The 23,477-nt window shown below is 37.3% G+C and overlaps 2 protein-coding genes across 27 annotated transcripts in view; both read left to right on the forward strand.

The window, feature by feature from the left end:
- Window positions 1-201: 201 nt before the first annotated feature.
- Window positions 202-2,052, forward strand: LOC148719625 (dipeptidyl peptidase 2-like). Of its 2 annotated transcripts, XM_088738809.1 has the most exons (3): window positions 209-605; window positions 1,423-1,559; window positions 1,647-2,046. In XM_088738809.1, the coding sequence occupies exons 1-3, from the start codon at window positions 446-448 to the stop codon at window positions 1,854-1,856; spliced, it is 507 nt and encodes a 168-aa protein (XP_088594935.1). In that variant the 5' UTR covers window positions 209-445; the 3' UTR covers window positions 1,857-2,046. The 2 variants fall into 2 exon arrangements, with proteins under 2 accessions (XP_088594934.1, XP_088594935.1); XM_088738808.1 differs by having other exon boundaries at window positions 202-605; window positions 1,423-2,052.
- A 1,473-nt stretch (window positions 2,053-3,525) lies between these two features.
- LOC111343956 (uncharacterized) overlaps window positions 3,526-23,477 on the forward strand; it is a 98,465-nt gene continuing 78,513 nt past the window's right edge. For 13 of the 25 annotated variants that reach the window (XM_088738659.1, XM_088738658.1, XM_088738656.1 and 10 more), the window contains exons 1-5: window positions 3,526-3,731; window positions 13,043-13,094; window positions 14,210-15,416; window positions 16,259-16,521; window positions 22,521-22,812. In XM_088738659.1, coding sequence (XP_088594785.1) covers window positions 13,074-13,094; window positions 14,210-15,416; window positions 16,259-16,521; window positions 22,521-22,812 — 1,783 coding nt within the window. In that variant the 5' untranslated portion in view covers window positions 3,526-3,731; window positions 13,043-13,073. The remainder of the gene's footprint in view (window positions 3,732-13,042; window positions 13,095-14,209; window positions 15,417-16,258; window positions 16,522-22,520; window positions 22,813-23,477) is intronic. The other 12 variants (XM_088738676.1, XM_088738677.1, XM_088738675.1 and 9 more) reach the window with 5 other exon arrangements.

The following is a 23,477-nucleotide window of genomic DNA, read 5'->3' on the forward strand; positions in this document are numbered from 1 at the left end:
GATTAGAGATTCTAAAACCTTTTTTTTTGTACCAAGTAACATGCTATTACTGGTCAAATATCAGAAACAGTAACCGTACTTCCTTTAATTAGCCCCTACGTTCAAATAACAGAAATAAGCGTCCTCTCCCGAATAGGAACCAGTAGGAACCCAACCCCCCCCCCCCCCCCGCAGGCTTTATAAAGCACCCTTCTCCCCCTTACCGCTCCCCCTCGGAAGATATAGTACTGGAATAGACAAGATTTTTCATCGATAACCAGGATACTTCTCTGATGTTCTGTCACATTAATCCGTTGTATTGTTGTGATGTGTTTTAGCTGCCTCCGATGGACCCTCCGTGATGTGACAGGTTGAATCATTGGTCACGCAGAATCACGCAATCCTCAAGACTAGTTAGCTTGTCACAAGACCCTCACGTGTAGATTATTTTCCGACAAACAGGAAGATGGCTGGGCACTTGGACTTTGTTATCGTGATATCCTCTCTTTTTGTTATCGTAGGGGCTACTGTTCCTTACAAGACAGCTTATTTTGAGCAAGATCTCGATCACTTCAACTTCGTTCAAGCCACTAAGGTTACGTTTAAGCAGCGGTATATCTACACAGGTATTTATTGAAGCGTTGTAACCATAATTTCTGACACGGATGGAGCTTTGGAGGTGAAGCTACACAGTTCCGATTAATATGTCAGAGAACATGGTTAAGTCGTATAGCTCTCTTCTTCAAGTTTTCTTTAGTATATTTATGAAGTTTACTTTCTGTGAGATTGCATAATCTGTTGGAACAAATAATCATCGAAAGTAAACCACCACTCTCTCTTTCTCCCACTCTTTATTGTCGATGAAAATTACTTGGCCCAGCTGAATCTTAGAAATATGCGTTACCTCAGAGCATATTTTAGCAGAACTCTCTAGTTAAATGATTAAAATTGATACAAAAGTGTTGAAAGTTAAGTAATGTGTCGATCACGTGCAAGCTTCAACATCCCCTTTGCTCAACCCCCACCCCGCCCCCCCCCGCGTGGCAATTGAACTTTTGGAGATTGGTTCGTTCAAACCCCCACCCCCACCCCCCCTTCTGGGCCAGAGGTTTCATTGTGCGATCAATAAATGTTGTAGAATTTAGCAAAGTCATGTTTTAGTTTTTGTGGCTGCTGTTGGGTTTTTCAGGAGGAGGCACCCATAAAATGCAACCAATGTCATTAGGCTCTGCCTATATTCTTATACTTGTGCTGAAAAGAAAGAGAAAAAAACAAGAAATCCTTGAAGTGAAAAAAAGGAAATAAGTGGTTGCATCCACCCTCTCCATAGTTTACATTATATCTTTTGTACTCCTTGAAGCACCAGCTTGTAAACTCCTCACAGTATGGAGAACTTTTGAGTTTTAATCATTTGTTAAGCTCAGTGTCCATGTTTCCTCACAGATCAATACTGGGATGAAAAAGGACCAATTTTTTTTTACACTGGCAATGAAGGACCAATAACTGGTTTCTGGGAAAACTCAGGCTTTGTTTTTGAAGCAGCTCAGAAGTTCAGTGCCTTGGTGGTGTTTGGAGAACATGTGAGTATACAAGGATGCTTTGTGATAATGTTGAATTGTTGGTGCTCTGATCTCTTGTTATTGTGCTTTGTTGTCATTCCCTTTCAGAGATACTATGGAGAATCCCTTCCATTTGGTTCGTCCTCATTTGATCACGACAAAGTCGGTTACCTTTCAATGGAGCAAGCCCTTGCAGACTATGCAGTCCTGGTGACTGACCTTAAGATTCAGTTCAAGGCCACAGAGAGTAAAGTTGTGGCATTTGGTGGCAGGTACATTGTAATAGAACTTGACAAAGAAATGTTTTGGCAATTGTGATCACCTGCATCAAAAGCATGGCAAGGAGTTTAAACTCTGTGCCAATAACAAGATTCCAGTCTTTGTTTCCATTCAAAATGTGAATATTTGAACAGCCAAGAACAACAGAAAATTCCAAGTATTTGGAATTGTGTCAGAAAAGGATTAAATTTTTGAGCTGAATTTATATGCGGACAAATGGGCACCATAAATGCGGTACTCTTCGACAATTAGATTCATAGCCAGAAATATGAATTTCATTATCGCCTATTGTGTCATCCAATTTAGTTTCATTTATGGCTAAGATATCGATGGGTCTGTCGGAAAGCAAAATTCTTAGTTCATCAATGTGTGCAGAAAGACTATTGATATCTAGCGAGGCCAATTTAAAGCCTCGTTTAGGCGGGAGAAATTCGTGAGAAACGATTGGATTTCCAAGGTCGCGATTACGCTTTGAATTGAAAAGACGGCCAGTAGGTCAACTACATTCATGTAATTTATTCGCGAAGTTGTTATACATTTTGGCAATACCTGTCTCCCCAAGATGGAGTCCTCCTCTATTTAAGTCCGTTGAGTGAATGTCATCGTGGAGTATGAAGTGCCACTGCATGTCGCTGATTGCAGAATTTTCGAAGCCTTTTGTTGACTGCATCAACATCGCCGCTATCTGAGAGGTCCGATCTTGTGACCAGCTCTGATATTATTACTTGGGCGTCCGTGGAGCTTTCAATTTCCCTCGCTAGGTCAACGATGTTATCGGCGATTTCGCTAGGGGATAGTTTTCCAAGGTCGTTAGTACCAGCATGTAAAATGATCTGGTCCGGCTTCTTGTCCAGTGTTGGTTTCACATAATGTGACATATCACTTGTTGTAGCTCCCGCGAAGGACTTTACAACAACCCGGTGACCGACTTCTTTCCCTAATTGCCACCCTTGTATGTTTCTAATAATAGAATCGCCAATAATGACGGTGGTCGGCGAGGATCTTTCTTGGTTGTGGTTAAGAGTATTTGAGCTGTTCTGAGAACTCTTGTTTGGCGGCTTTTTCTTGCTCGATTTGCTTTGGTGATTCTTCGTTGTTACGTTGTTTTTGGAGCAGGCCGTTAAGGTCAGTGGTTCGAGTCCCGTACAGGCCTGATTTTTTTCAGGTCTGATTTTCGCTATTGCATAAATAGCGCTATCTACTGCGAGGATCGTACATCATACGTAACTAATACCACAGTTCAAAATATATGAACTTCATATATTCAATGCATCTCAATGTCCAAAAAATTATGAAACCTTGAAGGTTTGCTCTATGCAGTTTCTCACAAGGCTTATCTTGTGCGAGATCAAAACAGCTAATTCAGAGGGGGCAAGATGCGCCCAACTTGCTAGCTCAGGTAGCCAATCAGAACATGTGTTTCAAATTACCCACATGAAAAATAGCAGATAACCAAATTATTACTCCCAATTTTATGAGCAATTCTCTGTATTAATAATAAAATTAATTGTCTCTTCCATTTGTTGGAACATTCTTGGATGAGTGTCGGCATTTTTAGACACTCATTTAACCGCATTCTAAAATCGTACCCACTTAACCCCCCAAGGGATTATTCGTCATGCTTTTTAATCCACCGTCCCGTAGTCCACTGTCCACGCGTTGCTGGGCACTTAATCATGTGACCAAGAGAATACGCTGCGCAACATAAACCTCTCACTTGATGCGGAACAGCAGTCTTCGACCGAGCAGATTCCTAAGCAAGGGAGCATCTGCATCAATCATGGGTTGAGTTCTCTAGCTCGTAATCATGTCTTCGAATGATTGGTTCATCCACGAAGTCGTGGTCATTACTTTTATAGGCTTTTAGCCATGGAAACCAGTAGCAACAATCTACATGTGCCTGAGTGATCAAAGGTATGCGATTACAGGGAATTACGACTTTCCATCGTTTCAGGGACTGTTCGATGCCACTTTTCAGATTTAAAGTTCTTCGTGTTATTTCTAAATGTTTAATTGTCCCTTGCGTTACGTCCAAGGTTGTCGTGAGGAAACATGCAAATGATCATCAATTTGAAATCTCAGACCTCACGAATGTGCTTGAGTAGGGGTACGTTTGCGTCGGCTGGAAACTCGCGTAAAGCTCTTCTCTTTCGCCAACTTAAGTTCACTTCTTCGGCAGAAGTACTTTAAGTTAAGGATGTATCTAATTTTGTAAAGATTTTTCATTCCAATTTACGTGAAAAGGATAACTTGATGTGCGTGCTGTCGTAACGTACCTGCACTGTCTGTTATAACAGTGAGGTGTTATGAGCTTGATGGTACCCAAAAGCGAAGAGAAACTTATCCCTATAATATAAGGATTTTTCGTCGTTAGTAACGGATAGTGGAATTTCGATCGTTTAGTTGCATCGTATATAATTTGATGGATCAGTTCCACCTATATCTAAGCAAGGTCCCGGATTGCCCAAATATGCTTTGCCTTTAGCCTCTTTTTCAAAGCGAGTCCAGGTGCTTATCCCTTTCATATGATAATTAGACGCATATCTGCATGAACTTGGGCTTTCAATAACGCACATCTGGAGTTCTCTTTAGGGGACTGCCATATTGCCATTGTTACTGTCATCATGCAATTTAATCATTGCTGGTCAGAAATAAGTCTACTTGTGTTAATTTTTTACTGCTGGAGTGTAATGAATGTTGTTATGGTACTAGACAACAATCTAAATAATATATTACCATCTAGGAGTAAGTTCCTCTAGATGCCAAAGGTTGAAATTCAAGGACTTTTCAATGAATTTAAAGGCCAAGTTTTAGAAATTGAAGGACCACTTTTGGAAATGTTTTCATAAGCAATTTTAAAATCATTTATTATTATTTCTCAGCTTTTCCATGAAAGTACTGTAATTTTCAACTTGAAAATTGTGAAAGAAAAAGCATTGCAAAAATTAAGCCTCAGTCCACGAATTCAAGTACTTCAAGGCCTTGAGTGTTTAATTTTTAAATTCAAGCATCTTCAAGGACTTTTAAGGCTTTTACAAACCCTGAGTGGGTAATGTATTTGTCTTTAACTGCAAGGAGAGGGGATTTTTTTAATCTATTATTTGTACCAAGTCATAGTTTGTTGCCAAATGTTCACCTAAGGAGAGTTGTCAGAAATCAGTAGATTGAAGCAATATTACTGTTCAATAGTTCATGTTGGTCATAGAAAATCTCTGAATATTTAATACTGCTGATGGCCACAACAAGAGAAGCAGTGCTGTTTACAGTTTATGTGTATTTAATTAGAGGCATTTGACTTTCATTACATACCAAGAGGGAAAACACATATTTTGACCTTTTTGTGGGTTTAAAAATACATGTCATACAAAAATCTGAAAACCACATCAAAAACCCTGTGCATTCAACTATTATTTCTTACAAGATTTTCAAGAATTGATTTGCTGTCAACTGAATCAGTCAATATTTCTTCACTGTAATCACTTTTAAGTTCTAAACTAACTTCAGTTCCACAAACGTCAGTTTTTGGCAAATCATCTGTCTGTAAATACTTGTTCAAAGCTGAATTTTCATAATCTTTTGCCATACTGAATAACAGATAAAATGTTTGAATTCCAATAAGTACACGATTTTATTATGGAGTAGCAGAGTGAATAGACAGCCACAAGACAATGGCAGATATTAGATCTGAGCCCGCGTACAAGCGGTTTTTCTTTAAAGGTGCACGGAATTGAGGCACTTAAGCCAAAGGCTTTGTAAATTCTCAAAGGTAACTCTGTATATTTAAAAACAACTCGCATTTTACGCTATTTTTTTACTTTTATCGAGAATCTGAAGCACTCAAAAGGCAACGATAGCAATAGTTAGACATTTTATTGCATTCGGATGCAACAACCGGAGCGATAAACCACACTGCAGCATCTTCGCGGGAAAGTCATCATCAATCAAGCGTCTTTCCCTCGGAGCCTTCCTTTTTGTTTTCTGCTCGGAGAAACTGAATATTGTCGGAACTGAGTCTGACTTAAGACTTACTTTCCGGCCAGCATATGACTTGGAAAAGTTTTCCTTTTCAAAATGTTCACTGCATAAAAGAAATTTTTACTTACGGGCGTGTTTTCCCGTTTAATCTTGACTAGCCAAGTCGCCAGAAGTTTCTTGTTGCTCAGTGGCAGTGAATGCCACGAAAGATGCTTGCAATGTGGTTTATCGCTCCGGTTGTTGCATCCAAATGCAATACAATGTCTAACCATTGCTATCTTTGCCTTTTGAATGCTTCAGATTCTCGATAAAAGTAAAAACATTGCGTAAAATGCGAGTTATCTTGAAATATACAGTGATACCTTTGAGAATTTACAAAGCCTTTGGCCCAAGTGCCTCGATTCCGTGCATCTTCAGACAAAACCGCTTTTACGCGGGCTCAGATCTAATATGTGACCTTCCATGCGAAAACGTACACTAACGCTTTTCCGTTAAACGGGTAAAAATAAACGGATTGTAAACGGATAGTAAACGGCTAATTCAAGCGTTTAAATGGTCTCCACGACCATTTAAACGGATAGCTAAAAGTATAAAACGGTTGAGCAAAGTCCAAAAACGGGCAGCTCAAAATGTTAAACGGTGCAGCAAAATTTTAAACGGTTAGCTTAAACCGTTAAACGGTTGAACAAAATCATTAAACGGTTGGCCTAAAACGTTAAACGGTTGAACAAAATTATTAAACGGATAGCTGAAACATTAAACGGTCGAACATAATCAGTTCTTTGAACGGGTATCTGTCAAAAACGTTTAACGGTTAATGAAAACTTATCGAGCAAACACAAAATTTTCAATCGCAAACGATTACGAACTGGGACTACTGCCATTCAATGTTCTGTACCTTCGTGTTGTTCTTCCAGCATTCGAGCCTATTCTTGAATCGCTGTAATCCAAAACGGCAGAGATGTGTTCAGCCACAGTTCCCGCAAGTTCAACTGTGTAACGCTTGCGATTCTGTGAAGTTTCGAAATGATATACCAACAGCGTGCTGTATATCACTGAAACACTAAAGCAAAATGGCCGTACGCGCGTTTGCAGTCGCAAATAATCCCGAATAAAAGTCGCTCACGGCCTGTCGCGATCGAAGTCGCACCATTGGCTTTTTAACCGTCGGCTTGTGACGGAGCTAACAGTTAGGCAGAAAATTTCGAAAAGAAAGGAGTTTGGTTTTTGTTTATGACTTAAATATTCGCATTTAAGAAAGCACGGCCGAAATGTTTTGTTTGGGAAAAAGAGCAATCTTTTTCGCAAACTGAATTGGTCGTTCACATTCAGAATTTCGTTACATCGTTATATTATTTTGCCCCACATAATTATATTCTAAAAATTCCTCTTCAAATAAAGCGGTTCAGATTGCAAATTTCTTATTTGCGAACCGCTTCTAAACGTTTAGCATGTAAACATGAAGAGTCAAGGACGTTGCATGTGTTATGCAAATTGTCAAGCAAGTTCCATTGATTGACAGGTTAAATGCCGCACCTATCGTAAAGCTGGACTACTCAGCCTGTCAGTCACAAAATCCCAAGGGAGCGAACGGGTGCGGAGCTCTTTAGAACCTCTAATTTTATTGGCCCTGGGTATCACGAAGCTCGGGCCCAATTTTTCAGTGTTTTTTTTTCCCATGCAAATAATAACAGGTAGAATTCAACACTTAAATTGACGCTGAGTTAAATTTCTTGTTTCAATGTTTTTTTTTCTGTTTGTTTAAGCCCCCTAAAAATATCCCTCAAAGGAAAACAAAAATTATCCAAGCCATTTCAGACTGGGATCAATTCAACTTTATTTACAGTTACATGATGAGCTTACAGAACACGAAATCCTAATAGTTGCAAGAAATCGCAAAATGCGTTACAATATTTTCTAGTCTTCTCTTTCGACAGCATACTTGGTAATATGTTTACTGAGGCGACACTTAGAATTTATTTTGCTCTTAATACATCTCCACACCCTTTCCTTTTCCACGGGAGAGTCAACAGGAAAAGGACTAAAAACTAGAACCTTAAGTGAGTTAAGTCTTGTACTGTCTAGCGGCAGTTTGTTGTGGGTTCCCTCAGTGTTGCTGTTGCTCAGCTCCTCTCTACTAAAGAAAAATGGGAGAAGCTTAAGGGCGCATTTGTGCCGCTGATTTTCTTTCTGAATCACGTCCTGAACACCAATTACTTTACGCTTATTGTTGAATTTGCTCCTTTTCCAACGCTGACTGCCTCGTCAATCAGGTAATTGACTTGCCTCGGAATGGCTTCGCATATTACACCGAAAATTCCACATTTACGGGGCGTTTTGAAATAAATGGGGCCGGGCTGCATTGGGTTACTTGGGTTACTCGAGGCAGTTGTTTAAATTTACCATGACCGCTTCCTCTGTGAACTGGGATGAACAGCGACCATCGCGTGGACCACGAGAGCATTTGCAGCCTTCTTTTAGGAATTCTTTCACGTTCGTAAACACTTCTCTTTCTCTGTCTGATCGCTCAATATTAATCTCTTCGTTCTCCATCATTGCAGTTTTAACGTATGTAATAAGCTAAGTTAGACTGAATACAATTTTGTCAAGTTTGAGTTGCTATGACGATGGACTGCGCGAATTGGCCTGGGGACGAGTGTTTCATCTGTTCCGTCGTTCGAATCTCATGAATGCATGAATCGACGAAATAATTGTTTCTTTGTTTCTCGATTCCCAAGCAGTGTTTTTATATTACACCAAGAAAAGGGTAGAAGAGAGGATACTTCACAGTTTACCTGCATGCTGATTGATAAGTAAAAGAGGAATGAATTGATTGTGTGAGTCTCCTCGGTTCCGATCGGGACCACGGCTAGTGTTTACATGATTAAAATGGGACCTATAGATCAGAAGCGAAACTTCTCCACAAAAACGGTTTCATTTTTCTCTGAGGCCAGTCTCGGAATGATGCAACTTACTCAATGATGGGAGTTTGAATGGTCCAAACGGACCATAACCTTTTAACGTTTTGTCGAAAGCGGTGAACAGACGCGTTTTTTCTTAAACGGATAAGCTAACTGATTAAACGTTTTCTTGAAATGTTTAAACGGATAAGCTAACCAATTAAACGTTTTGAGGAAACGTTTAAACGGATAGGCTAACCGTTTAAACGTTTTGTCAAAAGCGTTAAACGGATGGAATTTTTTTTAAACGGATAAGCTAATCGTTTAAACGTTTTGACCGAAACGTTAAAATGGATACTCGATTTTAGAAAACGGATGAGATAAGCGTTTAAACGTTTTGTATGATCCGTTTAAATGGATGTTAAACGGTTACTAAACGGTTATTTCCGTTAAACGGTAAAGCGTTAGTGTACGTTTTCCCATGGAAGGTCACATATGTGCCATTCACGTTGCACTTTCTGGTTTCACAGGTATGACTGAAAATGGGCACTATTTTGAACTTTGTCAATTTTAACCCCTTTCAACTCAAATATATCATTATCTATACTCTGATAATAATGTGCTAAGCTATTCAGTGATGATACTTCAAGCAGCGCACATGTACCTTGAGAATGGCTTCTACCATAAATATCCATTGCATGAGAATCAAATATTTTCAAGCCAACATTGCCTTTACTTACAATAAATAGCAACTGCAGTACATCCTATTGTCAAGACAAAATTTTTGAAATTTTTGGAGATAAGTGATCGAAAGACTCTATCTATCCTAGCTTATCCTTCCATCGTAGCTTCTTGATGAATAGTGCCAGTGTAACTTTCATTGTATTGAAGTTTATGGTCAGTCTCGAATACATTTAAAAGCGTGGGTACTTCTGTCTGCACTGAAAATGATTGTCTGCTTAATTGAGACAAACTTGAATACAACTGAATACCAATATTGATTATTGACACCAGATCATTCGCAGAATAGATTCCTTGTTTGTTATGGTAAATCAAAGAGCATAAACTCATTACAACACATTGTTGTCCTGAATGTTGTCCACATGCCAACTCATTAGCTTAGCTATATCGTGCCCTTATTGTTTTGCTGGGGTCAATGTGCATTGGAGTAGGACCACGGTTTTTCTCTATCTGAACTCAGTTGAAATTTACAATAGTTTAATACGCGTGTCTGACTCTTACAAAGACATACGGGTCTATAGCAAGAAAACATTGATAAATGCCGACTTCCCCTATACTTTAATTTAATTGTTTGATATACCCTCACAGAACAATTCAACAAATACTTCTTCTCATGTTGTGTAACTTTATTTAATCTTACCCTCTTCATATTAAGCTTACATTCTTTGTAACTCTTCTAACCTTTGCATAGCGACATAACCAAGGGGAACTGGGTATGCTTGGACAAAATTATACGCTTGTAAACAAATTCCTTCAGTTTTTTGCCCTTTCTTCTGAGATGTTTCAGAGCAGCAGCTTGTACTTTACTGGGTTCTCGATCACGTCTAAATACATGGTTGTGTTTACACGTAAACACAATATGAGATGGCTCATTTGATATAACAGGTTTTGCTTGATATTCCTCGATAGAAGGTTCACTCGCAAAGGATCGCTTGTAAATTGATCTCTTGTAAAGTTCGCGGACCGACCCATTTCCAAACGCTCCACAAGTTTTAGTGTGGGTCTACTGATAACGGTGTGTGACTTTTTAGGTATATTGAGCGTAATAGCCATCAAATTTCTTACGGATACATCAAGCAAACAGTTGTCCACAAAGGCAGCCATTGCTTGAAACTTTGAAATCATGCGCTCTCAAGTTCATTCTACGCATGCACTGACACTTCATGCATGCGTTGTAGTGGAACTGCGTTTTGTGACTGAATGCAAAATATAAAATAAATGAAAATAAAAAAAAAACCAAGCTGAATATTTATACCTCGGGCGTTTCTTTCGGAAAGCCCAAGTAATAAATTTTCATTCACATGTACATTAAACTCATTTCCCAAGAATGGTTAGGCATTTGGCCTCGTTTTTCAAAGAGAGGCCAGAGGTAATTTGAAATGGGCTATTCAAGTCTGTCTGATTTTTAACTTGTGAATAAGCAAAGTGTCTGAACAAGTTTTTAAGTTGACCCAAATATGCAGATGAGTCACTCACTCACCAAGATGTAAGTATGCTGTTAACCAAGTTGCAAGCCTTTTCTCTCTTTCTTCTCTTTAAGGTCACTGACCTTAAGTAATTTAAATTCATAAAAAGACACTTAAAACAGCCAATGAAGGCTAAAAATTACCACAAATGTGGCAATTAACATTTCATTTAAGTTAATTGATATATTTTGATGGAGATGTATTTTGGATATGCAATTTTCAGAGCTTTATTCATAACCCTCATGTTTCAATTTCTTCTTCAAGTGACATTTTGCTTTTTCTTCTGATTATTACTGGCTCAAATCAAGTAAATCTACTGCTACTGCTTGTTATTCAGTAAATGATAACTTTCTCAATATGTAAATTTTCCATTGTCAACTTGTCACTTTTTCAAACCAAAAGTTGATATATCTTACTAGATGTTTTGTTGTGTAGTATCGCTGAGTATTTTTACTAGTTCTGCTGTAAAATACAAATAACGAGTAAAAATACTCAGGGATACTACACAACAAAACGTCTAATAAGTTATTTATTATCCAACACACCAAATTGTTATTTCAGTTTGGGCAAATTTCCCAGATATATATTTACGGGAAGTGCATGACAGAAGTATATGAACCAGAACGGAATTGATGCATTGGCGTGTTACCATTTTCTTCATTAAATGAAGAAATTTCCTGTTTGTCTTGCTTTTTTTCTTCTTTTGTTTCATCTAATAAACTTGGATCTATATTTCCCAGCTGTTCCAACCCTTTGTCGTCAGAAATATGATTTAAATTGTCCACCTTTTTTTTTGGAACTTCAATCCAATTCTTTGCTTGCATGATGTGAGAAAACTTCTCTAACTGGTTCTCTGGAGTACAAATACCGCGCGATGCTTGTAATCGTCTATGGCGTTATTTGTACTCTACAGAGGGTAGTTGGATAAGAATTTGTTTTATACACCAATTTAACTTAAAGCACTGAATAACAAAGACTCGTAACTCGTGCGTCTCTTTCATTATGCATACGTGAAAGTCATAGATGTATATGTGCATCTGATGACCTTGTATCTGAGTGTATAATTTGCATCTGAGCAGTCAAAGTATATCTGACTGGTATTGTAAAGAGAAAATAGGCAGAATGATATTACTAGTTGGTTTCTGCTCTGTAACTACCAAAATTGAGTCAGACATGACTGGCAGACAAGCAACATCAGGTAAACAGGCTGCTGTTTACCTGATGTTGCTTGATTTTTTGTTTACACTTTCTTGAATTTAGATGTTTACAATGTTGATGTTTCTATCTACAAATTAAAGGGGATTTGAATTTTTGAGACAAATTGAAGCATTTGATGAACAATATCCTGTGTGGCAAGTTGCCTGAAAAGGGACTGAAAAAAATGAAACCAACACCATATCTTTGTCTACGAAACCTCTGTAAAGTGAAAAAAAGTTAGTGCCCTTGAATGCCTAATTACTGATTGAGTTGTTTTCAACTTATGGTTAATCTGTAGCAATATGAGACAAGGCTTGCAACCACACTCAGGATGTCAGCAACTTAACCTCCCCAATTTCAAACCAGATGTAGTATTAAAATAGTGAAGATCTGATGAATTTGGTGATGGGTGCCCTTGCACTAATGATGCATCCTATCTTAGCCAAATTCTAACTTCATCTCTTCATTATTTTCCAAGAAAATTGCTGAGAAAGTAAAAAATCTAGCTCACTGACTGTGACTTGTGCCAATCATAAGGACAAAGGGAATTTGAGCAAATATGGGGCTCAGTTCAAATTGATCAATCAGCTTTTGGTTGTGGTGGGCTGTTAATATTTGTCTTAATCTCCTCAAGTTCCACAAGGAATTAAATATCTTTAGCATTTCTCAATTTGATTTTTGGGCCATCTGAGTCTTCAGCTGTCACCTTGTCTAAGTTCAGAATGTATACAGAGGGTTGTGTTCCAATGACTTGGTATTGGTATGTTTTAATATCATTAAGCATTGTTGTTAACTGTCTGTTTTTGAAAGGATATCATTCATCTTAAGTTACTTACTCTGGGATACATTTTTCAACACTAAATTAGATTAAATGGTGTCAACATTTGTAATAGAAAAAAGAAAAATTAAATGGACTGTGGACTCACTTTTTTCAATTTTTTTTCAGCATATTCTTTCAAAATTAAAAGCTTCCTCTGATGTCAAGGCTACAAAAGGTAGTAAGTGGAAATGGTATAAAATGTACATTATTACAAATACCAACCCTTCACTTTGACAAACATTCATCCACATCATTGTTTTATCTCTCAATTGTCTTCCATGAAACTGCATTTACCAATTTCAAAGTGAGTAGAAAATTAAGGAATACCTTTTAAGAATAATTTTCACTTTCCTTGTAAATGTAATGGTTGTTTAGTGAGAAATACAACAGCGATAATATAGAATAAGAAAGATGGCAAGTTTTGAGCTTGGTAAAGAAATATAAAAAGATGTTTTTTGTCTAGTCATGAGAATGGGACAAAGAAAAATTCAAGACACGTGTAAAATATGAACTTGGTAATGGGCTTTGCTCACCACTGACTGAGTCTCAGTGGCTCAGTGGTAAAACATAGTATGGAATCCAAAGGTCTGAGGTTCGTTTCCTCTTGGGGACTCTGAATTTTTTCTATGTCCCACACTTTAGTAAAACGATCTCAAAGATGTGGTCGATCCCTTAGAGAGTTGACATGATTAGATTGACCACATGTTAAGACCAAAATAATGTGGTCAGACTTCTTTTAAGTTCTCGGCTGCTAGTGCCTGGAAGAAATTGCCAAGAGAGATACGTGAGCTGAAATCACTTGCACAGTTTAAGGTCAGAACTTTTACTTACATAATGATTAAGGATAAGGCCGATCATCTTTGTAAGATCAATGCTTAGTTCTTCTTTAGAGTTTTTCTCATTATTGTAAGCCGTTGTTTTTCCTGTTAATATTCTTAATGATATATTCTTATATTGCTTGTCACCGATTAATACCAGTCCATCAACCTTTGTTGACAGACTGACCATTTTTTTCTTCCAGGATAATTAAAGTTATTCTTCTTATTATTATTATAATTGTGACTACATAAAAAACATCTTTCTATAGTGATAGCAGAGATCTCTAAAGCAACTTATATTTTCCTGGGGTAAATATGTCTCAATTTACTTGTAACTGACTGTGGCATAAGATAAAACTCAACTGCAAGTTTACCAAAGAATTGACGTTAAATATCGATTGAACATCCATAATTGTGATTAATTACTGCAGTTTCACAACTTATTGTCAATAACATTCTTGTTTTGTTGTGGTAGGATTCCACCATCCTTAGTGTAGCCTCTACATCACAGGAAGGCCAGGAAAACAGGACACTGAAAGTCACTCTTCTGAGTAATGAGTGGAAATCGTCAACTGATGGAGAATTGTCAACTATCAACCGAGAGCTGGCCATCCAGTTGGCTAAACACCCCAATGTGGATGTGAGTGTCTTGCTACCAAGTTGCAGCAGAGAGGACAGGAGCAGTGCTAAGAGTCACAATGTGAAGCTCATTGAGGCACAGAGAGTTCCTGGTGTAGAACCAGTTCTTTGGTTGTCATCTCCTCCTAGAAACCATACAATGGACTGTGTCATTGGTCATGGAGTCCACCTTGGTCGACTTATTACACTCATCAAGAGAAATCCAAATTACTGTCACTGCAAATGGATTCAAGTTGTTCACTCTGCTCCTGAAGAAGATGGAATGTACAGAAACATTTCAGAGGGTCAAAAAAAGCAGGAAACAGAAATCCAGCTTTGTGAGATGGCTGACCAAGTTGTCACAATTGGACCCAAGCTAGCAGAAGCTTACAAGCATTACCTCCGTCCCAGTAAACAAGGGGGAAATGTTTTTGACCTTACTCCAAGCATTTTCTCTGAATTTTTGGAAAAAGAACAAGCCACGGAAGAAAGACAGACTTTCTATGTTCTTGTAATTGGAAGTGGTGACAGCTGTGAAGATTTCACAGTCAAGGGGTACGATATAGCTGCTAAAGCAATGGCTGAGTTGAAAGATGAATCCTACAAACTCAGGTTTGTTTGTGCACCTGGAGGAAAAGTAGATAAAATCGCAGAAAATTTGCTCCACCATGGTGTTAGTCAGAATCAGCTACTTGTTCGCAGCTTTAATGATAGCAGAGAAGTACTAGCCAACTTATTTTGTGAAGTGGATCTTGCAATAATGCCATCCAGGACTGATGGTTTTGGAATAACAGCATTAGAAGCCATATCTGCCGGTCTACCCATACTTGTCAGTTGTAATTCAGGACTTGGAGAAGCTTTGAAGAAAGTTTCGTTAGGCTCCCAGTGTGTGGTAGACTCTGAAGATCCCAAAGACTGGGCCAAGGAAATCAAGCGTGTACGTCAGAAAGAGAGGGAAGTGCGACTTTCAGAGTCAAGGTCTCTTCGTAAAAAGTACATGAAGAAGTACAGCTGGGAGAAAGCTTGTAAAAGACTTGTAAACAGGATGTACGAACTCAAATTTGGTAAGCTAGTCTCCTATAATTTTTTAAAACTTTAATTTAGCTCATGTGGTGTCTTGATTTCTTTGGTGAAGAAAAAAAGAATTAGACATAATAGCAAAAGTGCAGTCTTTAATAATCACATGGTAGCAATTAAAACTAAAAAATAGATTTAGTCGTATCCTCAGGCGTGGTAAATATGATTAGAAATTAATTTGTGATGAAGCATTATTTTTTTTTCAAAATATTTCAAAATGTATCTCTCTTTCAACTCGGAGTAGGTTTTGAAACTGTTACAAAATGAAGATATTGGTATAGTTTTCTATTGAGACAGAACATGTTTATGTGCTGACTGTCTAAGTCCTGCTACAAGTGATTTGTTTGCAAGATGTTATTGAACTTTCTTGATTTCTTCGTTTGTTTGTCTGTCTGTCTGTGTTTAAAAAACCTTGTTAATTTCCACCAACCTGCTCTTAACTGTTTCTTGAGATAGTGCTTTAATTTCTTCCTTTGGCGATGTTTTATCCTATACTGAATTAATTTAAAATTAATCTTAAAAGAATCAACAAGCCAACAAAATCAGTCAGGTATAGTTTTGGTTGATAAACTTAATGATGAATGCTTGAGAACAAATGGTATACTCTTCCGTTAAAAACTTAGGAAAATGCATTTGCATGGGAAATTTACCTTTTTGTTGTTAATTTATTCATATCTTAAGCTTTAAAAACTTGTTCCCATTGTTCTCAAATAATCAACTTCACCCTACATTTATATTTCAGTTTTCCTTTAGCAATACACCATGATTTCTTCAGTATCTTGTCATCCATAAGAATACAGTAATGATCATTCTGTTGTTTTTCCTGTAGGTGAGAATGAACAAGTCATCCGTAACCTTCAAGAGTGGCAACAGAGTTCCAGTAAATTTAAGATCAGCGGTAGTGTAGATCCATTAGTAGACTTGCACAAAATTGCATCCGAAAGGGGCTATAGAATTTCTGACAATCCAGGGTCAGGAAATTGCATGTTCTATGCCTTGTCAGAGCAACTGGAGATTGTCAAAGGAGTTAAAATCCATCATTTTGAATTAAGGCACTCCTTGGTTCAGTATCTAAGAGAGCACCCAAAACTGGTAAGTTTTTGTGAAAAATACATTTTACCGTTATTTCTTGAACGGATACTAGTTATGTTTCTTCTGTTTCGCATTCAATTTGAATGTTAGGAATTATTAAATTAGAACATGTTCATGGCTTTGATCTTAAAAATGTCAGAGTGTGTAATATATACATGAATATTTGAAGTTGACATGATAAAAGGATGACTTGTCTTAATGTTATTACACTGTCTTTCTTTCTTGTTGTTTTAAGTTATTGAAAGGTTATTAATTTTTAGAACAACTGTGGGAATTAAGTCTAATGCAGTGTTTAAATTCATTCATTTAAATTGGTCCTTTTCCCAATTAAAAGATTGTATAATACACCCACATGATTACAGGTATACTTTGTAACAGAGGTTTTAAGTGTGTAAGTGCGGGTTTTTTCTACTTGCATAATATTAGATGCATTAAGAAGTATTTATCGAGAGACAGCTTACTCGCTCTGGTACACGCATTCATCACAAGTAGGTTAGATTGCTGTAATGCTTTATTGTATAGCCTTCCCAAAGAGCAAATAGCCAAGTTACAACGCGTGTAAAATGCTGCCGTCAGACTAATTATGGATATCAGGAAGTATTCTCACATTATACTGCAGCACTCTATGAGTTACACTGGTTACCAGTACTAGTGTGTATACACTTTAAGATCCTATTATTAACTTTTAAAGCCATCCATGGCCTTGCACCCGCATATATTAGCAATCTTTTAGTTATCAAATGCAAGTCCTTGTATGATCTTAGATCTAACTCAGGTATTTTATTAGAGCCACCTAGAGGCAAAATGCTGGCAACCTTGGGTGAACGTGCATTTCAGGCAGCTGCAACGCATCTATGGAATGAGCTACCATTGCAATTACGCAATATTCGATCTGTAGAAATTTTTAAGAATTCAATTAAGACTTTTCTTTTTAAGCAAACCTTTTAATAGTGATTAAATTATGAATTTTATATAGCCAATTTAACTGTAATATGTAATTATTTTTTAATTAGATGAGATTTTAATATTTAGAGGTATCAATTGTAAAGCGCTATTGATCTGTTGTTGTAAATAGCGCTATATAAGACAAATTATTATTATTATTATTAATTTCAAATTGTATAAAATGTTTTCACACTTTACACTGAACACATCCCCATTTAAAACTGTACTTCACCATTTAAAAATGTACTTGACATTTGAGGTATCTTAGTTCCTGAATGAGCCAATCAGATCTCAAATGCATTTTTAATGAGTTCTCTGGGAACTAAGTTCCTGTGTCAACCAATCAGATTTGGTTTCCGAAATGGACTTTGCTCTTTAGGAACTAAGTTCCTCAATAAACCAATGACATGGAAGAATACATGACACGACATTTCTAAATTAAGGTTTGCCTATTTTATTTATTTCAACACTAAATAGAGCAGACAACAATGTTACACTTTGGAAATGAGTCGAATACACGATGGTCTACACGGCAACGAAAAGGCATCTGATACTATACAATTCTGTAAAAAATGCCACAATGGTTTTGCCGCGCTTTTTACCAGCGCTAATACATAATCTTATTAGTAGTTTTCTTGTGTAGTATCGCTAAGTATTTTTACAAGTTGTACCGTAATTTGACGAGCCCGCAGGGCGTGTGAAAATACAAAAAAGGAGTAAAAGTACTCAGCGATACTATGCGAAAAAACGGCTAATAAGTTATTTATTATCCAACACGCCAAACTGTTATCTATGTTGTTCAGTGCGGGTGAATTTCGCGGATATTTATTTACGGGGAATGCGTGACAGAAGTATGCGAAGCGGTACCAAACTGACGCGTTGTTTTGTTGCTGTTTCTATTTTCTTCCATGAATTAAAGGAAGAAATTTCCTGGACGTCGAGCTGTTCTTCTTCGTTTGATTCATCTAGTAAACTTGGATCTATATTTGCCAGCCATTCTGACTCTTCGTCCTCGGATATTTGATTCAAATTGTCTGCCGTTTTGTTTTTCGTCATTTAACTACAAATCCACCATTCTTCGCTTGCGCGATGCGAGAAAATCTGTTTAACCGATACTGTAGATTACAAATACCAGGTGACATTTGTACTCAACCAATCGTTTTCTAACATTTTCAACGCTGTAGTGTATGTATAAAGGGCAGAAATTTCCTCTCCTACGATTCAAATGCGTTGTTTATTTTGTTTCGGAAAAGTATTTTGCTACGCTTCAATGATCTCGTCTCGGATTGGTCAAAAACTGACAGGTGTATTCATGCGTGGAAATCAACTTACAGTCATGAAATGAGATGAAATCGGCGTTGAGTTTTTTGTTTTCCTCTTCTCTCTCGGGAGTTAAAAAAATCCATTCCCAAAGGAAAATTAGGCAGATCTTCATCGGCTTATTCGCTTGTTGCCATGTCTAGCCTAACATTTTTACGGAAGTTTTAGCCGGTTTTTAATGAAAAATGCCGAAGTCACTCGCGAAAAAAAAAACAAAGTGTCGCGAGGCATTTGACATCCGTAGCGTGAATCAGTGGGAAGCACGCTCGCGCAATGATTGAGTTTGATTGCACGACTCTTACAAGCTATGTTATGATAAGCAACATAGACCGGTCTAAAAACTTATCGCAAGAGCAACATTTCCGGGGGAGACTGTTTTGACTTGTGTACATCACCGTTTCAAAATGTACTAAACAAAATAACAACACATTGAAGCGTGGGAGAGGGAATTTCTGCCCATTACACAAAAACTACAGCGTTGAAAATGTTATAAAACAATTGGTTCATACGTCAGCTGTGCGTTCATCGAGATATGACGTACTTGGGAAGTTTGGAGAGCACTCAAGAAGCTAGAGTTGCTCTCGGCTACGCATCGAGCAACTCTTAGGCATCTTTCGTGCTCTACAAACTTCCCGCGTGCTTCATATCTCGATGAACGCACGCTGACGTATGAACCAATCGTTAATTGTTGTCTGTTCTATTTAGTATTCACATGAATAAAACAGGCAAACCTTAAAGTTTAGAAATGACATGTCATATATTCTTCCACGTTATTGGTTCGTTGAGGAACTTAGTTCCTAAAGAACAAAGTTGATATTACAAACAAAATATGATTGGTTGACACAGGAACTTAGTTCCCAAAGACTTCATGAAAATTGTATTTGAGATCTGATTGGCTCATTCTGGAACTAAGTTACCTTTAATGTCAAGTACATTTTGAAATGGTGATGTACACAAGTCAAAACAGTCTCCCCCGGAAATGTTGCTCTTGCGATAAGTTTTTAGACCGGTCTATGTTGCTTATCATAACATAGCTTGTAAGAGTCGTGCAATCAAACTCAATCATTGCGCGAGCGTGCTTCCCACTGATTCACGCTACGGATGTCAAATGCCTCGCGACACTTTGTTTTTTTTTTCGCGAGTGACTTCGGCATTTTTCATTAAAAACCGGCTAAAACTTCCGTAAAAATGTTAGACTAGACATGGCAACAAGGGAATAAGCCGATGAAGATCTGCCCAATTTTCCTTTGGGAATGGATTTTTTTAACTCCCGAGAGAGAAGAGGAAAACAAAAAACTCAACGCCGATTTCATCTCATTTCGCGACTGTAAGTTGATTTCCACGCATGAATACACCTGTCAGTTTTTGACCAATCCGAGACGAGATCATTGAAGCGTAGCAAAATACTTTTCCGAAACAAAATAAACAACGCATTTGAATCGTAGGAGAGGAAATTTCTGCCCTTTATACATACACTACAGCGTTGAAAATGTTAGAAAACGATTGGTTGAGTACAAATGTCACCCGGTATTTGTAATCTACAGTATCGGTTAAACAGATTTTCTCGCATCGCGCAAGCGAAGAATGGTGGATTTGTAGTTAAATGACGAAAAACAAAACAGCAGACAATTTGAATCAAATATCCGAGGACGAAGAGTCAGAATGGCTGGCAAATATAGATCCAAGTTTACTAGATGAATCAAACGAAGAAGAACAGCTCGACGTCCAGGAAATTTCTTCCTTTAATTCATGGAAGAAAATAGAAACAGCAACAAAACGACGCGTCAGTTTGGTACCGCTTCGCATACTTCTGTCACGCATTCCCCGTAAATAAATATCCGCGAAATTCACCTGCACTGAACAACATAGATAACAGTTTGGCGTGTTGGATAATAAATAACTTATTAGCCGTTTTTTCGCATAGTATCGCTGAGTACTTTTACTCCTTTTTTGTATTTTCACACGCCCTGCGGGCTCGTCAAATTACGGTACAACTTGTAAAAATACTTAGCGATACTACACAAGAAAACTACTAATAAGATTATGTATTAGCGCTGGTAAAAAGCGCGCAAAACCATTGTGGCATTTTTTACAGAATTGTATAGTATCAGATGCCTTTTCGTTGCCGTGTAGACCATCGTGTATTCGACTCATTTCCAAAGTGTAACATTGTTGTCTGCTATATTTAGTGTTGACATAAATAAAATAGGCAAACCTTAATTTAGAAATGTCATGTCATGTATTCTTCCATGTCATTGGTTTATTGAGGAACCTAGTTCCTAAAGAGCAAAGTCCATTTCGGAAACCAAATCTGATTGGTTGACACAGGAACTTAGTTCCCAGAGAACTCATTAAAAATGCATTTGAGATCTGATTGGCTCATTCAGGAACTAAGATACCTCAAATGTCAGGTACATTTTTAAATGGTGAAGTACAGTTTTAAATGGGGATGTGTTACTGATAAACAGTGCAAGGAGACTTTGATTGATTCATTAATTGTTTGACTAACAAATTTCTGACAGTGGAGGGAAATAGCTTAGGAAAGTGCCATTGTGGACTATGGACTTCTTTGAATGGGTATATGACTTGTGTAATCATGATACTCAATCAGTAATGCAGACTTATCAACTAGGTTATGAAATTTATTCACTTGATCTGATAGTTGTAAACTTGATACTCTGTCAGTTGTATGGACTAATTGGGTTAATTGTGTGAATTGCTCTGGGTAACACAGTCACATTTTACTGTATTTACCCGTGTATAAAACTTACCCATGTATAATATGCACCCTTGTTTTTAACCAAATTTATCAGAAAAAAAAGTTTTTTACAGCCAAAATGACAAGTTGAATCTTCGTACAATTATTCATTAAGACAACAATGATAAGAAATTTACTATATTGTTAAAACCAATATCTTTTGTTACTTACTTATTTATGACATTATTGAAACCAAACTTTAGGGCTTCAAGGGAGGCCTAGCTAAATCGATGATTCTATGGCCTGGTAAATGTTATGGGTGAGCAACAATATGTCCGCAAAGCATTGAAGATTTTGCATCAAATTGTCAAGAATTTTCAACCGAACACTACGTAATTTTTTGGCCGTAACGTCAAGTAAACAACAATATAATGATGATGAATTCCACTGCGCGCACATTGTACACACAAGAAATTTGCACGTTTTTCGCTTCTAAAGGCAAATGAAGAACTGCTTTCAATAAAGCTTTTGTCCTGAAATGTTTCTTGCTCACTTTCACCTTGCTATTTGTTGAAAAATCCTGTGTAAAATAAGATCTCTTCACACATGGCCAAGTTAGCTTGGTCACTTTGAAATCTGATGCACATGCCTGTGTGCACACTTGTGAAGATATTTGGAAAATTTTGTCCTTCATCTTGATTTTGGAGTAATGTCAAATGCATTCTTCAAATTAATGAATGCATTTCTGTCAAATGCATTCATTAATTTGGATGATTGTAAACACGACAATGTCAACTTCATCCACTCAGTATTTTGGCCGTTGTAAAGGTTACTCTGGCTATCTGATCCATGCAGCAAGTTAATTAACCTTGGAGGGTTGAGTCTAGGAGCTAGAGGGTCTCCTTTTTTGTCTTTGAATACTTTTGGAGGTAATATTTATTACATGAAAACATTACCATATGTAGCCATTGTGAGTTACTCTATTACCATAAATTATTACAATGTATATGTTATCTTGTTGGACTTTCTTTTACAGGGGGATGGAACAGATCTGTTTCACTTTGTTGAAAGTCACACAACATGGGGTGGTTACTTAACAGACATGGAGCAAGATGGCACTTGGGGTGATCATTTGATTCTCTGGGCTGCTGCAAACTGCTATAGAATAGCCATTCATGTGATTAGCAGTCATCCAAACAACAGTGAGGTAATCATCAACCCAGATTCTCCATTGGATAAGAACAAGCATCTTGTATTGGGACATGTCCATGAAGTACACTATGTCAGCCTTCAACCCTTGCAAGGTACTGTAAAGCTCAGAACAGAAGGTATTCTAAACTTGGCCTATCTAGTATGAAGGTTGCAAACAGCATATTGTGATTTTCATTTATTCCATGAGTGCACATTGGAAAAAAAGCTGAGTTGGTAACAACCATGTAATCTTGTATCCATGGAATGGAATAGTTCTTCTCTTAAATTTGATAAAATCCTGAATGAGGTAATAATTTTAGGCCAGAAAATTATTATAGTTTCCAACTGTCACAGTGCATTTCCTTTTAAGGTGACTTGGAAGATGATTTGATTCATAACTTGAGCTCAGTAAATCAATCAGAACATGTGAAAAGCGATGTTTAGAGTTGGAAATTAAATATTATTATAACTATGTGCATTCTACCAGTGTTCTTCATTGCTATATACAGGTATATGCAAATTACCATTGCATAAAAGCTTGTAGAGCTAATTGTTTTGAGTTATCTATGATGTAATTTCCTATGGTAACATAGCAAGAAGCTATTGCAATCAATTGAAAGCTTCTAATTAAAAGCTCAAACTGATTCTATGATTAGATTTTGCATGAATAGATTGAACCTAAAAGAGTTCGACCAATTTTTTATCCTTGTGGAACCCTATTATGTCTAGAACTATTGTCCTGATGTCTTAATTCAGAGATCTTTTTTACATCACAAAGTAGGATTTTCAACAACATCCAGAT

Source organism: Stylophora pistillata, chromosome 11, assembly GCF_964205215.1.
Source record: "Stylophora pistillata chromosome 11, jaStyPist1.2, whole genome shotgun sequence".
Taxonomy (NCBI): Eukaryota; Metazoa; Cnidaria; class Anthozoa; order Scleractinia; family Pocilloporidae; genus Stylophora; species Stylophora pistillata.

Coding starts and splice junctions, on each gene's coding strand:
- LOC148719625 (XM_088738808.1), top strand. CDS start 446: ATGGCTGGGCACTTGGACTTTGTTATCGTGATATCCTCTCTTTTTGTT. Junction 606..1,422: donor GCAGCGGTATATCTACACAG/GTATTTATTGAA, acceptor GTTTCCTCACAG/ATCAATACTGGGATGAAAAA.